Source organism: Elgaria multicarinata, chromosome 6 (assembly GCF_023053635.1).
Source record: "Elgaria multicarinata webbii isolate HBS135686 ecotype San Diego chromosome 6, rElgMul1.1.pri, whole genome shotgun sequence".
NCBI lineage: Eukaryota > Metazoa > Chordata > Lepidosauria > Squamata > Anguidae > Elgaria > Elgaria multicarinata.
The window spans coordinates 41,726,742-41,743,667 of record NC_086176.1 but is presented as its reverse complement, the minus strand read 5'-3'; the positions used below and the strand labels follow the sequence as shown (position 1 = coordinate 41,743,667).

Genomic DNA, 16,926 nt, shown 5'->3' with positions numbered 1-16,926 from the left:
ATAGGCCAGAGTTTTACCGCTTCCCACCCTAGTTCTGAAGCTATATCCCCACCCCCAATAATCCCTGCATGCATCCATCACCATACTTCCCAAACTGATGGCCTGTTACTTAGCAATCAATAATAAACTATACAAATCACATTCTCAATTAAAAGCTCACCTAAATAATAAAATCATCATCATCACCTGTAAGTTAATTTCAACTGACAGTGGCTACATCAGAGAAGACCTTTCCACAAGTCCTCATAAACCTTGCTTCTTTCTTATGAGGAAATCTAAGCAAAAGCTGATATGCTTAGACATATTTTTTAGGTATGCCGGACCCATTGGGGTACCGTAGTGAGACAGGCATGGTATTTCAAATAACTATGTTTGTTTAATTCTTTCTTTTAAGAAAACCAAAGCCTTAGAAAAAGCTATCTCAGCTGGGCAAACTGTTGTAGCAAAACACAGGAATACACGCTACTATAGTAGCAGAGTAACAGAAGTTACGTCTCAAGTTTTCTATGAAGTCATGTTTGATGATGGTTCCTTCAGCCGAGACACTTTCCCTGAAGACATTGTGGTAAGTATTTACCTTAAACTGTTTTTTAAATTTTTTTGAAAGTTAAATAAGTAAAATTGAACTATTTCTTCTGACCTTTCAACAGGAATCATTAACTTAATATTCTGTTCATGTTTGTTATTTCTTGCTGCACAAAATTATTACTTTCTCAGGGGCTTCCCAACCTTGTTTGTTCTAATTAGTATCCACCATTTCGCCAAATGAATCAAAACTAATCTTCCAAAGTCTTTTAATTAAATAAGAAATATGTTTTTAATAAAAGATATTAGAGTGGGAATTCCACATATTGTAATGTGTCTCTGAGAGATAATATAACAACATTCCTTGATGAATTGAAAATATGTCTGTGTTCAAATACGTAACAGGCAGAACGACTGACATGAATCTAGTATGATGATGTGTTTACATCTTCTGATGTTGTGTCCATAAGGTTTCATTATCTAATGATACTAAATCAGAAGGGGAAAGTTGGCATCGTTTGCAGCATTCCATAACATGCATTTCAGTGCCTGTATCTCCCATTCACTTAAACCAACATTTTATTAGGAAAGTTAATCAGTAGTTCTTGTTCTTATCTGGGGCAGTTCACTTACTTCTTCCTAAATTCTGGGCATGATTCTGCCTTGCCTTGCATCTTACAGATCCTATATGCTTTCTGATTTTGTGGCCGGTCCCTTTGCACTTTTCTAATCCTGAGAGTGCTGAATCCTGGGCTGATGTTGGGCCTCCTGTCAAAATTCTTCAGGCTCCATTACATCAGTCAGACATTGCCAGGAAATGGCAGCAATACATTTATTCTTCAGGCTTTCTGCTTTTTTCTCCCTCGTGCCTAGGAAAAGAAAAAAGTTGCAAAGCTGTCTCAGTATCCTCTTTCAGATATTTAGAGTGGACCCTAAACTGAAACACCAGCTTGAGAGCACCAGCTGTTGAACTCTTGAGCCAGCACAGAGAATATCATTTTGGGCAGCTATTTTTCTGAAGGAATTTACTCAGGAAAAATGTCCATTCTATAAATGATTGAACTGTCATATTGACGTAGAATTTTTGCACTTTGTTATGTAGGATTGACTAGTCATTATTTTGAATCTTGTACATCATTTGACCATTTATGCTGTTCGTTTATGGTGAATTTGTATAAGCCAAACTCTTTCAAATATTTTCTGTAATTTTTTAAAATTGATTTTCCTATGAGGTCCTCACCAGCCAGTAAATTAGCCAGTGAAGACCTCTATCTATCTCTCAGACCAGTCGTGTTTTTTTTTTTACTGATGTCTGCCCATGTGCCCTATTTTCCTGGAAACTCTTCTATTGCATTTAAATAGGTATCTTTCTTTTGTTAGAGGTTTGTACACATTCTTGTATAAGAGGCTTCATGAGCTACACTTGCAAGGAGGAATAAGATGCCATGGTTACAGGTTTTCATATGGTCAGGTCAATGCTTCATTTGTGATTCTAGTGCCAAATACCTGCAGAATTTTGTTCGCAGGGTAGAATGGGCAGCACAGAATTCCCTGCATTGTCACTAGAGTATAATAACATGTTGAAGAGGGGTTGGCCAAGGTTATGGTTTTCAGCCTGGGATGCGATGCTACAAGCCTGCAATAGCAAGGAAGAGCCTATGTGGAGAGCAGTGCATGCTGGGACATATGCCGTCACAATTGTGCATGTTCTCTCTCTGATAGTTGTGCATGCTGCTCTCTGCTGTTGTCTTACAGTTTTTTTTCAGGGAGCAAAGTTGCCCTTCAAACGTTATTAGCAGAGATTATCCTGTTTTCCCTGCTAAGTCCTTACTTATAAAAGGCCTAATACCTTTTTGGAAGTATAACACTCAAAAGTGGGACATTTTCAAAGGAGTGTGTGAGGGATTTAGCTGTTCACCTCCCAGTGGTGATAAATGAAGCCATGCAGCTAAATTCCTGCTATGACCCTTTGGAATGCCACCTCTTTGTTTGGGATATTATAAAAAGCATTATTAATGTTGAGGATGCCTTGATTAAGGAACATCAAGGTATTGCACATATGGGACTGTATTCCTTACTAGAAGCTGCTCTTTTGTTTGCACCTGCATTAAAGCTTGAGTCGTGGGAGAGAGGAGAAACCGCTTACCACCCGAGTGGGGTAGTTTGATTTGGAGCTAAGAAGAAATGTAATCAGGCCTGGATATGCCTCAGTGCTTCTCAGATAGTAGAGGAACAACATATAATTGTTTGAAGGAAACACCAAAGAACTTTCAGATTCCTTAGAGAAATCTTTGTGTGTTTTCATTAGATAATATACCTGTAGCATCAGTAACTGGGAGGATTTTTTTTAAAACTGCCTTCCTAATCCGTGCAATGTGCATATCAGGTGTTAGTGCCACTGGGAGGACTTATTCATCAAATTTTGTGCGAAGGCAATGTTGCTGCCTATTGAAGAAGCTATTTCTCTAATCTGTTTCCCCTGTTCGGCTAGCTCACAAAGATAGCAAAAGCTTTCTGCTTTTGCTTTATGTGTTCAAGCCACTGCACAATTTCAGTTGAGCTCACAATTGCATTTATACGAGACAAACCACCATTTCATGTTTGTACATATTTTGATGTGATTGCTAGTAGAAAGAAGAGTTTTAGGGAAATTGCAGCCTTCTCTCTAAAGCGTTTATGTACCTTGGTTGTAAGCACACAAGCTACAAAACACTTTGTCTCTGTTCCCAGTATATATATGGGAGTTTATATTTACATTTGCTAAATGCAGTGATCCAATTTAGTTAAGAAGACCTATTTAAATCAATGGGAGTGATTCAGTCCAATGAAAGAGTGGAAAACCTTTTTCAGTCTGAAGCATTCTTTTTAGGATTCTGGTTATTATCTTCAAGTACCTTACTAGGCATTCATAAGATAAAACTGTTCAGTATTACAACCACCTTTCCCACAGGATTAATATTTTGAGATGATATCAGTTAAAAGGTAATAATCCTGTATTGACATTAATACATACTGGTCCCTAATATAATCAGAGAAAATTGAGTTGTGGAAGCATTTTGATTATTTTCTGTCTTTATGTACCATTAGCTAGGCCAACAGTTTAATTGCCCTAATTTTCCAGACTTTGGGAGTAGGTCAAGCAATGACCAAATAGTTAATTCATCAGATGATTAAGTGGACAGACACTACAGAGGAGGGTACCACTTAATTTTCTTTAAGCAATTTCAAATACAATCCCTTACCACAGTGGATACAACTACTGCTGGCTACAGGTTTTGGAGGGCTCTTGGGCAAGGCACTCTTGGTGGGCTGTCTCCTTCTCTGTGGGCCCACTTTCTCCTTTGCTGCCATTGTCACCAGCTGCTTTGCTCCACCTCAGCATTCTTTTCTGCTCACTTGCCATGGAGAGAGATGATGATTGAAGAGGAGGCAGATGCTGCTTCTCTTCCTTGTTCTCATTATTCACTGCCCCTGAACCAAGGGAGTGAGCAAGTAGGAACGGTAAGGAAGAGCAACATAATCACAAACCAGAGGGGGCTCATGGCAAAGAATCTTCTGCAAAATTGTGGGTCTTGACAGCTGCCCAACTGTACCAACATCTGATGCCAGCCCTGGTACTTCAGTCATTGGACCTCGCAAGAGTGGACTGCCTCTTTCTCCTACTTCCATCTTTCAAGGGCCTTAAAGGGCACACCTGTTTTCTTTGGCTTTTCTTTGAGTTGAGTTTTATTGGACTGCTGATAGGTTTAGTTGCAATTATATTGGATTTTAGTATTTGTGGGGGGGGGGGGTCGGGATGTTTATTTTATTATTATCATTGGCTTTTATTAATATTTGACGTTTATTGTTTTTGTATTTTATTCTGGAACTCTTCTTGGGAGGATTTTTTAAAACATAGCCTAAAGTATTTTAAATAAATAAACCAAACCATGTGAAAGTTCTTTTGGATTGAAGCCCACCCTAGTGCCTTCATAGCCAAATTGAATCTCAGTTTTCAAGTCCATACTCAGCACTGCTCCACTGAGATACACTGTTAGTAATGCAAGCATGCTTTGAACTGGTTCTAAATCATTGTAAAGAGTGGAAAACACTGGCTGGGACCTAGCAACAGCCACTCCGCTGTATTCATAGTCAAGATCTCATTTGAATCCAGGTTTCTCAAGCCCATTGAAGGACACTGTTAGACATGTATGCATATTTAGAACTCGAGTTTAAAGCCATCAGAGAGCATTGCCATAAAAAGAAAAGGTGAAAAAGGCCATTTCAGTTTATAAAACACCAAAGCTGACATGTGTCCTTCAGCCTTTGGATGGTGCAACATTCTCAGGACACCCATGGGTCTTATTCAATATCCATGTGCAGTCTCTAAAATATCCGACATATTTCTGTTCAATGATACACTTCCGCAGAATCATAGCATTGTTCAGTTAAACTCAGCCTGCAAGCTGCAGCAGTCAAGAACAGTAATAAAAGATGTATTACTACATGACTCAATCCTGCCAGTCCAAGTAAATGTGACACAGCTACTGATTATTTTTATTTTTTATTTATTTTGGTCTAGCAGTCTTCCAAAATGGATGTTTCCTCATCCAAAAGAGCACAAACATGAATAGAAATGTGAAGATCCCCCCTTTTTTAAAACAGCCAACATTGATACACGAAGCCCCTAGCAGAATTATGCTGACACTAATGTAACTATATCCTTTCAGTGGAGGACCCGAGAGAGCCTTCAGTGAGATGAGAATGGTGACGATTAAGCCCCATCATTCAGTGCTTTAAATTCATCACCAGCCATGAGAAAAGGAAGAGAGCCATTTAGAAATGTGACAGTAAAAGTACATCACAGAGAAATTTTCTAAAGACTACTTTTGCTTTTCTAAACACACCTAAATTTCACAAAACATCCAAATTACCATCTTGGGCTTTCTTTGTAATGGAACTGGGGGCATCTTTGTGATTGTGCATTTGAAAAAAGATGTCAGTATAATAACATGACAATTTGAGATGCTATTTAAAAATATAAAAGTTTCCCCAGCTTCATGGATTTCTTTCTCTCAGATTTCCAGAACTTAACATGTGTATTAGCATCCTGGGGTTATTTCTCTAAATCAATTGTGAAATATATACTTTATAACTGTTATTCACAAACTGTCTGCCAGGACTAATTAGGGTACCATGTGAGAGCTGCTATGAGAAATAAATAATTAAACAAAGACTCCTGTGAGCCCAGTTGACTCACTGGATGGGCTACTGCTGCTCTGACTTACATAAAAAGAAATCTTTGTGAAGTGTAGAAGTGAAATATGCCTCAAATTTTAATTCAGAAAGAAAGTGTACCTCAGCTATCAAAAGACTGAAAAACACATATTACATCCACATTGTAAGGGATGTCTTAAATATCTTGTATTCCACTAGAGTTTAATATATCATTTGAAATATTTAAATAAATAAATTACATATTCTCTAGTTCACCTTTCCTCAAACTGGTGCCCTCCGGATGTCTTAGACTACAGCTCCCAGAATTCCTGACTGTTGGACATATTAGTAGGGGCTGATGGGAATTGAAGTCTGAAACATCTGGAGGGAACCAATTTGGGGAAAGCTGCTCTGTTTGAATTGATAATGAAACAGATAATTTAAGAAATTTTCCATTTTCTTCTATTTACCTCCAAAACATCAGGCAATGGCTTTTCTTACAACAAAACATGATTGATGTTATGCCAACAGGAACCTGAAAATAACTTGTAAGAGAGGTAATGCACCATGTACATTGATGGCGCTATATAAATAAATAAATAATAATAATAATGTTCTGATAAGGCCATGCTATGTAGGATGCCTGTGGTTCCTGGGAAAATCTGCCCCTGCTGCAGTGGCCCATTTATTTTTATTTTTTCTCCTGAAGTTTTTTCAGAGTCTTTACAGCTCTAATCATTCCAGTGCTGCCACGATGGGGCTTTGCATAAAAAGAAAACATCCCATTTGCTTTATAGGCTATTGGGAGCACGTTAAACATCATAGAATCATAGAACAGGAGAGTTGGAAGGGGCCTATAAGGCCATCGAGTCCAACCCCCTGCTCAATGCATTAATCCACCTTAAAGCATCCCTGATAGATGCTTGATAAACTAAATATTTCACGTGAAGTCACAGGTCTGGATTTTTTTGGGGGGGGACTTTGTGCAAGATGCCCTCAATGCCCCCCCCCCCCCGAGTGTCTACTCCAACATCACCATCACTGCTTTTCCTCTTTTTCACCACCATCATTTGCTTGGTGTTTTGCTGACATGCCTCTGGGCCAGAATGAGGGGTAGGTGAACAAGCAGGTTGTAAATGAAAAAGGGAGCTCTTGCCAATTGGCTGATGTCCGACTATGCCAACCCTTCATGTTAGTGTCAACAGTGTATGGGCTGTAGGAAGAAGAAGAAAGCAGTATGAGACAGTGGGGCAGAGAGAAACATAAAACAGTGGGGGGACGTGGAAACAAGGAACAGCGAAGACACCAGCAGAACCAGGGAAAAGCAAGGTCCTGGGTCTCTGAGGTATGGGATGGGGAGAAATTTGTTTCCATTTTAATGTGAACCTACCTAATTCACCTTTCCTGAACCAATACAAAAATTGAAACACAGTTTGGTGTTCTCACTCCTCCAAATTGTACAATGTATTTTTCCAGTCAAAAATGTTTACAAAAATACATATATTAGGAAATAGTGAGCATGAGACTGTGTATATTAGTAAAAACAACACAACAGCAATGCATTATATTAGGAAAAAATACTTGCAAAAATGTGTGTATTAGGAAAAATTGCATAAAGACATGTATATTAGGAGAAATGCACATAAAATATTGCAGACGAATGCAGAAACCAGATGAAACAAACTTAAGACTTGAAAACTGAGAGTAAACAAAATGAACAAAGTCACTCATCCCTACTCTGAGCTTCACACAGGGAGTACTTTGTTCAGATAATGTGCAATTAAGGAAGAGGAGGCTTATGTGGGAGCAAGGCAGAAGGAGTGAACCCACTTGAAGCCCAGCAAGAGCAAAGCAGTGGATTAGAAGGAAAGGCTCCAGCTCAGCTCCCAGAAGGTTCATGTTCTCTTGTAGCCAGTGGCAAAAACCAGTCTCTTGTAGACAGTGTTTCAAAAACCAGTCTCTTTCCTTCAAGCAATTTGAACGAACACATAGAACCATACCCAGTCAGTTCTCCCAAGTTAGATGTTGTCTAACAAGCATGCAAGATGTTTGATGTGAATTTTCAGAGTTCCTCTTTCCAAATTACATTCGTTACTCTTATCTATGCCACTGTATATGTTTCTGTGGTAAGCTTGTCTGTTGCAGAGTTGTTAATACTAATTACAGTAGTCATGTTCTTTATGAAAACTATCACTTCGTAAGCATAACTGTGAAAGCGTAATCACTCACACCCAAATTTCAAGCTAAAGCATGCTGAACTAGCTTAAGCTGAATGGACAGCTTGCATTTAGTGCATTAACTGTATGGACTTGCTGACATTTCAGTTCAATCCGGAGGGATACTCTTCCTACCTCAGGGAACCCCAGTTCAGTCACCTTTACAGCTCTACTACAGGAACCCTGCTTTCCCCATAGATTTTAAACAGCGCAAGCTGAGTCTTTGTGACAGTTCCCTACTCCTTCTCCTACGACCCTTCTCATATAGTGCCAGTATAAAACCATGTTGAAACAATCATCGCATTCTTTCTGTTACTATAGTGAGTATGCCCATTATGGAAACAACCTGGTAAGTGCTTAGGTTTCATCAAACCATTACATTTTTTATATCAAAAGCTAGAGAAAGTGGTATATCTGATTGTTCAACCAAAGACAACTAGAGAACTATGTATATATTGAAATACAGTGCATATTGAGTGCAGTGCAGCAGTGCATATTGAGCTAGCAGCTTCCATGTAGTGATTTTTAAATAGCTTGTTTAGATATTTTTATTTCTGGCAACACTTTTGTTAGAGATCTATTGGAAATGTATTTGAAAATACCTTCAAGAGAACAATTTCACATAGTTTTAGCCATTTTGATATGGCCGTTTAGCCATTTTGAAAAGATTGGTGTCTGGCATTAGAATATGCCATGCCTTAAAAATGTTGCTTACGACTGGGAGTAGATGGAAAGGGTTTTCTATCTAGGATACATTCAGCTGAGCAAGAATCAAAGAGAGCCAAGAAGTGGAAACCAAATTTATTGCACAAAGAAATGGTGGTTGAAAGTCTCACTATCTTTACAGGTATTTTGTAACTTCTTGTAGGGGCGTGGAAGGCAAACACATTTTTTTTAAATGATTTCTAGCCTGAAATACATCATTGTGAGAGCTAAATGTGGAATGGAAAGCAGAGGAGAGCTGCTGCTCCTTAAATCTAAATGCACACTCTAGATAATGTAGGATTTGCACTCAAATTAGATTCAGGAAACGTGCCTTCTGTTTTGTCATGAAAATGGCTTAAAAGAATTGAATCATCTCTGTTGACTACAGAACAAGAAACATGATTACCTGGGATATCCATAAGAGTGTGACATTTTGGTTTAAATTCTGTTTAGATTAATAAATATTGCATTTTTAGTTAAAATCGAAAAGAATGTGAAGTTGAGAAGATAATCTGGATGCTCCCTTTTAGAATGGGAAGCGGAGTTGCACTATATGTTTAAAATACACAGAAATACATGTGGATGAGACTGGGAGCCCCATTGAGAGCATCTGGATTAAAATAAATGGGCAAGGAATAAAAAGAACATGATAAATGGAGTCTACTACCGACCACCCAATCAAGGAGAAGACGAGGATGAAACTTTTGAGGAACAAATTGCCAGTGTTTCAAGGAAGTGTGATGTAGTAGTGATGGGGGACAGATATCATTTACCCCGATATCTGTTGGGAGACAAATACTGCCAAAAGCGGCCCTTCCAAGAAATTCCTGACGTGTGGGTGATAACTTTCTCCTACAGGAAGTGGAGGAAGGAACAAGAGGATCGGCCATCCTTGACTTGATATTGACCAATAGGGACGACTTAGTGGATAAAGTGGCAGTTACGGGAACTCTGGGGGAAAGTGACCACGTCATACTTGAATTCTTGATTATAAAGGAAGCAAAAGCTGGGTGTAGCCATACATGTACTCTGGATTTTAGGAAAGCTGATTTTATTAAACTCAGAACTATAATAAGGCACCATGGCAAGTGAGCCTAATGAGAAAAGGGGTGCAAGATGGGTGGGAGTATTTAAAAAAGGTAATTTTAAAGGCACAATTACAAACAATTCCAACAAGGAAATTATCTTTGCAAAGTCATGGAAAATGGGTGAGGTGCCGGGGAGGGCTAACGTTGTCCCTATCTTCAAAAAGGGCAAAAAGCAGGAACCTAAGAACTACAGACCAGTCAGACTGACATCCATCCCTGGGAAATTTTTGGAGCAGATTATAAAGAAGTCAGTCTGTAAGCACCTTGAAAACAATGCAGTGATTACCAGAAGCCAACATGGATTTGTCAGGAACAAATCCTGCCAGACTACTTTGATCTCAGTTTTTGATCGGGTAACCTCCCTTGTGGATTGTGTTAATGCTGTCGGTGTAATATACCTTGACTTCAGCAAAGCATTTCACAAAGTGCTGCATATTCTGATTAACAAACTAGCTAAAAGTGGGCTAGATGGAACAACTATTAGGTGGATTCACAGTTGGCTACAGAATCAGACTCAAAGAGTGCTCATCAACGGTAACTTCTCAAACTGGGGGGAGGTAACGAGTGGGGTACTGCAGGGCTCAGTCCTGGGCTCAGTGCTCTTCAACATTTGTATTAATGATTTGAACGAGGAGGTGCTGGGAACGCTTAACAAATTTGCAGATGACACAAAATTGGGTGGGATAGCTAATACCCTGGAAGACAGAAACAAACTTCAAAGTTATCTTGATAGGCTGGAGTGCTGGGCTGAAAACACAGAATGAAATTTAATAGGATAAATGCCAAGTTGTTGTTGTTGTTGTTGTTATTATTATTTGTATATTTATACTACAAACGAGAAGGATTTTGGAATTGTTGTAGATCAAAAGCTGAATATGAGCCAACAGTGTGATGTGGCTGCAAAAAAAGCAAATGCTATTTTGGGCTGCATTAATAGAAGTATAGCTTCCAAATCGCGTGAGGTACTGGTTCCTCTCTATTCGGCCCTGGTTAGGCCTCATCTTGAGTATTGCATCCAGTTCTGGGCACCACACTTCAAGAAGGATGCAGACAAGCTGGAGCGTGTTCAGAGGAGGGCAACCAGGATGATCAGGGGTCTGGAAACAAAGCCCTATGAAGAGAGACTGAAAGAACTGGGCATGTTTAGCCTGGAGAAGAGAAGATTGAGGGGAGACATGATAGCACTGTTCAAATCCTTGAAAGGTTGTCACACAAAGGAGGGCCAGGATCTCTTCTCGATGCTTCCAGAGTGCAGGACACGAAATAATGGGCTCAAGTTACAGGAAGCCAGATTCCGGCTGGACATCAGGAAAAACTTCCTCACTGCTAGAGCAGTACAACAATGGAACCAGTTACCTAGGGAGGTTGTGGGTTCTCCCACACTAGAGGCCTTCAAGAGGCAGCTGGATAATCATCTGTCAGGGATGCTTGAGGGTGGATTCCTGCACTGAGCGGGGGGGTTGGACTCGATGGCCTTATAGGCCCCTTCCAACTCTACTATTCTATGAATCTATGTTTTTTACAATGCAGGAATTAAAACTTCACAATCCATAATGGAACAAAAATAGTTTGAGAACATAAAAACATACAAACTGCCTTGCTGCTGCATGAGACCAAACGTCTATGTTGTCCAGCATTTTGTTTCCAACATTAGCCAACCAGATGCTTCTGGAATCTCTCAAGCAAAGCATAAAGTTAAGGGCAATCCTCCTTAGTTTGTCCCAGCTTGTGGTACTTAGAGGACTATTGTATATTACCTGTGAAGATGGATCTTCCACAGCTCTCATGACTTTTAGAGTGCAATCCGATATATTTTGACTCCCAATTAAATATGTATAGCATTGCAGCTTTTGAGATCTTGATACATCTATCTATAGGTCTATCTTCCATAAATATGTCTAATCCTCTTGTAAGGCTATCTAAACTCATGGCCATCACCATATCCCAAGGCAGCAAATTCCATACATAACTTACTGAAGAAGTACTTTTGTTTATATGCTACTCCCACTCCATTTCATTGAGTGACTCCAGAGTTCTGAAATTATGGGAGAGGGGAAATAATTTATTTACTAATCCCATGGCTGTAGAAGGACATTGCAACTTGTAAACAGAACCTTTAATTGGAGAATAAAAATAGATAACTAACATGCTGAAGTGATTTTCAAAACAGCAGTGTAGAAGGGCAGGAAGAGGGGCAGGAGTCACTGGGCTCCCAGGAGATTAATTTCTGAGCCACTGGCAGGGGCAATTAGAAGATGACAGCAGGAGACAGCCATGTTGTAAACAATTTGAAAGTGATCGCAGGAGGCAGCCAGGAAGCTATGGCTGCTTGTGAGTAATCCTTGGGAGGAGGATTACTCCCAAGTAAGGCAGGGTAAAGAGCCAGTGGGCGAGGCTTGGGAGCATCTGATAAAAGACGAAAGAAAGAAGAGGTCACAGAGGACCTCTATGTATCTATGCCCTGAACTGAGAGGAGAATCAAGGAGAAGGTGAAAAGCAATAGGTACTTGCCAAACCCCTCCTCTCCATCTGAGGCCTTTGTGAACCGTTCTGGAGAAAAAGAGCGTGAGGTAACAGCTACTACTGAGACTGCTCCAGGTTGAATGGGAAAATAGCAACTTGTACATGGCCCTGTAATGGAATAAGCAGTTCTGAGGTCGCTTATTTCTGCAGTAGGATTCTGACAGTAAGCGGGAACATCAGAGGGAGCATACAGCTGTGGGGGTCCTCATGCACTGCCAAATTAAACACAGAGCTTGCAATCCATGCCTCATTTACTAGGATGTTATGCCATTACAGCTGAAAGGAGTGCTCTGGAGGAACAGGATGGTGAACTGAAAGATCATGCAAAGTTTCTAATCCGTACTTTCTGAGGGAAGGTCAAAATGGTTCCCCACCTCACCCCGGTTGATTCAAATGCTACATTTTATCAGATAAATTGCAAACAAGCTTTTCTTTGGCATCTCTCTCCTCTCCCTCGCCCCCCCCCCCCCATAACATTTACAGACATAGTTGCCTGGATATTTGCAAAACCAGCAACAACTGCGAAAAGCTATTTCCCTATTTCCTCCTCCTCCTCCTCCTCCTTATTATTATTGTTGTTGTTATTGTTGTTGTTATTATTATTATTATTATTATTATTATTATTATTATTACTACAATATTTCCCTATTATTCAACAGTATATGCTGGTGGCTCAGCTCCACTAGAATGGCGAACTCTAGGTAGCATTCTCTCTCAAAGTAATGTGTCAACCTTCCCACCTATTTCAAAGCCCCACTGTTGCAGAGCCGCTTGTAGAAAATGAGCTTAGCAATCATCTGCCGAAAAGAGTTCTAATCTTATCAAGATGAGAATTGATTTTCTTCATTTTGATCTAAGGAGCTGCACAGCATGCACATGCACTAGTGTCAGTGGGATGGAAAGTACAGCTGTTCAGGCGAGATTATTAGTCTAGGAAACCTGTGGCTGCGTCCAGATACATGACAATGTTGTCATTGGGACCTAAGACCCTGATTGCCCAAACAGCAAAGTCATCTGCTCATTTGAGCCTTGCTTCAATCTACCACCAGAGGGAGCAAGGTTTTAGTATGCACACCGAATGCTGGCTGATTTTAAAAGCTTTAAGAACCATTAACAAATGCTGTTTCTGTGAAAGCTGTTCTCCGGCGGTTTGAATAAAACCAGGGATGGCATTTTTCCCATTGAGACTGAGATCATTTTCTGGCAACACTTGATCCTCCACTACTTAAATGGAAATGTAGCATTTCTCTCCTGTTGCATTGCCCTTTTGTGATTGTGTCTTCCCTTTGTATTAGAAGACTACAGGGTTATTATTGAAAACAATGGATTAGTGACCATGATCTTCCTTTGTTGTAATTGGGAAAGGCATTCTCAGTTTTTCACCAATCCCTGAAAAATTGAGCATGGACACATCTGTGCTATTATTGCCTTCTGGTATCTATCTATAGATATTTTTAGATGCTCTTTTTGTTGTTGCTTTGCTTTTAATTTCCACAAATGAAATCTGGTGTAGCAATTTAAGTGCAAATGTACTACATTGAGTCTTGCGTTACATTTCTATATTTAATAGCTGTGTTCAATCCCTAACCAAATTGAGAGTGGGTCAGATGAGATATTTTATTAAATTTCCCAATGTCATCTGACACTTGGCAGGAGACCATTCTCCCTCTTGCTCCCATTGCCTTTGTTGACTTGCTTAGCTAGGGTGACCCTATGAAAAGGAGGACAGGGCTCCTGTATCTTTAACAGTTGTATTGAAAAAGGATTTTCAACAGGTGTCATTTGTATATGGGAATGGTATTAAAGGCAGAACTGAAGTACTTTGGCCACATAATGAGAAGACAGGATACCCTGGAGAAGAGGCTGATGCTAGGGAAAGTGGAAGGCAAAAGGAAGAGGGGCCGACCAAGGGCAAGATGGATGGATGATATTCTGGAGGGGACAGACTTGACCTTGGGGGAGCTGGTGGTGGCAACGGCCGACAGAACGCTCTGGCGTGGGCTGGTCCATGAAGTCACGAAGAGTCGGAAGCGACTGGACGAATAAACAACAACAACATTTGTATATATGGAGAACCTGATGAAATTTCCTTTTCATCACAACAGTTAAAGCTGCAGGTGCCCTGCCCTATTTTAAAACTGGTCACTCTAGTATAGCTCCTGCAGATTTAACTGTTGTGATGAAGAGGGATTTTCACCAGGTTCTCCATATATACAAATGACACCTGCTGAAATTCCCTTGTTTATAGAACTGTTAAAGATACAGGAGCCCTGTCCTCCTTTTCATATGGTCACCCTAATTTAGCTGTTTACACTACTGTGCCATTTACCTGGAGAGATGAGTGAGATAGTTAACTTGTTGACTACTAAAATATTGTTGTATTTAGAAAATACAGATGAATACTTACCGAGTGGTGAATTATCCTGGTGGACATGCAGCTACACAGGAAGCTGATCATCCACCACATGATGAGAATGATGCCATGAAAACTCTACCACTTGGGAATGTAGATGGTTAAATTCTCTCCACCAGCTGTACACAGTTTGTGTACCTCATTAAGTTACTATTTGGTTATTGATTGCTTTTCACCCATTGTTTTCTTATTTTCATGTTTTACAAAAATTATTTTTGTTTTTATAGTCTGAACACAATTTTTTAACTATTCCATGAGCAAAACAATTCACCTTTCCCCGTCCGCCAAAACTTTGTTTTAGCCTTTGAAAATGCAGATCACATCAACAATGAAGGCTTTTGGGGGCATAGAAAACTAGGCTTGTGAACTTTGAAGACCACATCACAGTGTATTTGTTCAATCCATGTCTACAGTGGATGTTGCAAGGGAATGTATTCATATTTCAACCCATGCTGCTTTGGGATCCAGAAAAGAGTTAATGGTACTTATTATGCCTGTCATTCCTGAAATAATTATGAACTTTAAAAAATGTACTGTTGAAAGAGACAAAATCTTTGTTAAACATAGAGCCAAATATTACTCCCAGACCACCTCATCTCTTTGCCTAGTTTGAGAATATCACTTTTTATTTTAAGAGTCATCGTTTACATTGCATCAGGGAGCCCAGCTCTCAGTACTACTTGTGAGAGAGCTTGGTTCATACTGTATTTTAAAAAAATCACTGCACAGAGTACTGATATATATACTAGAGCTGGTTTCATACAATCTTGTCACCCTATCAAGTGTTTTAGATAGGATTTTCAAACATTTGAAATGTTGCTGCTGAAATTAATGAGGGTAGAATTGATGGGTAGGTTACATTTTGCCTTCATTGGATCCTCACATTTTATGCCCATCACAGTTTGGAAGATTCTGGGAGCCCTTTTATATGGGAGTGGACGTCTAGGAGTCTGGCAGTTTAATGGGCAACCTTGTCTAGATATATGAGATATAGGCTCTCAAATCCATGCTCAGTCACGAAGCCCAGTGGGTGGCCTTGGACAAATCTCTCTCCCCAATACCTGAATCTGTTTCACAAGGTTGTTGTCAGGGTACAAACAAGGAGAATATATTCATACCTCGAAAGCATGAGCGGGGAATCTAAACAAACAAACCAAAAAGTATGGGGAGAGGAGGTATGAATAATCCACAAAAATAGAGCTCACTGACTACCACATTCACTCTTGGGTTCTGAGCAAGTAGATTGTGTTGGCTTTAAAAATAAATCTTCTCTTTAACAGTATTCCCCTTCTTTGTATTGCATGCAGTGATGGGAGAATGTTGTAAAGTGTATGGCAAGGCTTTTCCTAGAGGTACATGACCCTTAGGTACTTGACCTTTGGGTTACATTTTCACATGTAATCACCAGAACCTGCTTGTGGTTTTTGAAGTATGATGTTACATTGAGTTTATGTACTATGAGTTGGGACTTGAGACGTTTTTGTCCACAGAACGGGAGATGGTGTGTTGCCAGGACAATAAGAAGATGCATGATCAAGTTGTACAGCAGCAGAGTTTCTAGTGTTATCTTCCTGCTCACTGACTGGAAATTTTCTTTTCTTTTGTTTTGAAATAGAGCAGAGACTGCCTGAAGCTAGGCCCGCCTGCAGAGGGAGAGGTTGTGCAAGTGAAGTGGCCAGATGGAAAACTTTATGGTGCAAAATATCTTGGAACCAACGTAGCGTACATGTACAACGTAAGTTTAATTTACTGACCTGTATATTAGAAACCTTGATTCAGTTCTTCAGTATATGACTGGATTATGTTGACTGTTCTGATTGTAAAGTGTAAAACAGGGATAACCAAATATCCCTGTAGAGTGGAGTTGTTCTGTGTTTCTCTAGAGGATAGGATGTAGAATCAAGGGGTGGAAATTTCAGGAAGGGTGTAGTTGCAGAGCCTGCTTTGAGCAGGAGGTTGGACCTCCAAGTCTTCTTCTAATTCTGAGTCAATGAATTGGAATCCTGTAAGATGATTTTGACTGGAACCTGTCCAGTAAAGAGTGTTTCTCAGCTTCACCTCTGCCATGGACAGTTTCTACCCTTGATTTCAATGGTCAGGGGGGAAATGAGTTGGCCATGCAGAAAATGTCCAAGGTCAGAAAAATTAGAATGTGAATCACGGTGGTCTATGAAGTAATGTTTCCTGAAGGAAGAATATTGCCACAGTTAAAATTGAAGTTCTTAAATAAATAAATAAATAAATTATTTTAACTTAATTG

The 16,926-nt window shown here is 39.7% G+C and overlaps 1 protein-coding gene across 3 annotated transcripts in view; it reads left to right on the top strand.

The window, feature by feature from the left end:
- Positions 1 to 16,926, top strand: part of KDM4C (lysine demethylase 4C) — a 226,921-nt gene that overhangs the window by 195,836 nt on the left and 14,159 nt on the right. For all 3 annotated transcript variants that reach the window (XM_063129271.1, XM_063129270.1, XM_063129269.1), the window contains 2 exons: positions 395 to 565; positions 16,282 to 16,401. In XM_063129271.1, coding sequence (XP_062985341.1) covers positions 395 to 565; positions 16,282 to 16,401 — 291 coding nt within the window. The remainder of the gene's footprint in view (positions 1 to 394; positions 566 to 16,281; positions 16,402 to 16,926) is intronic.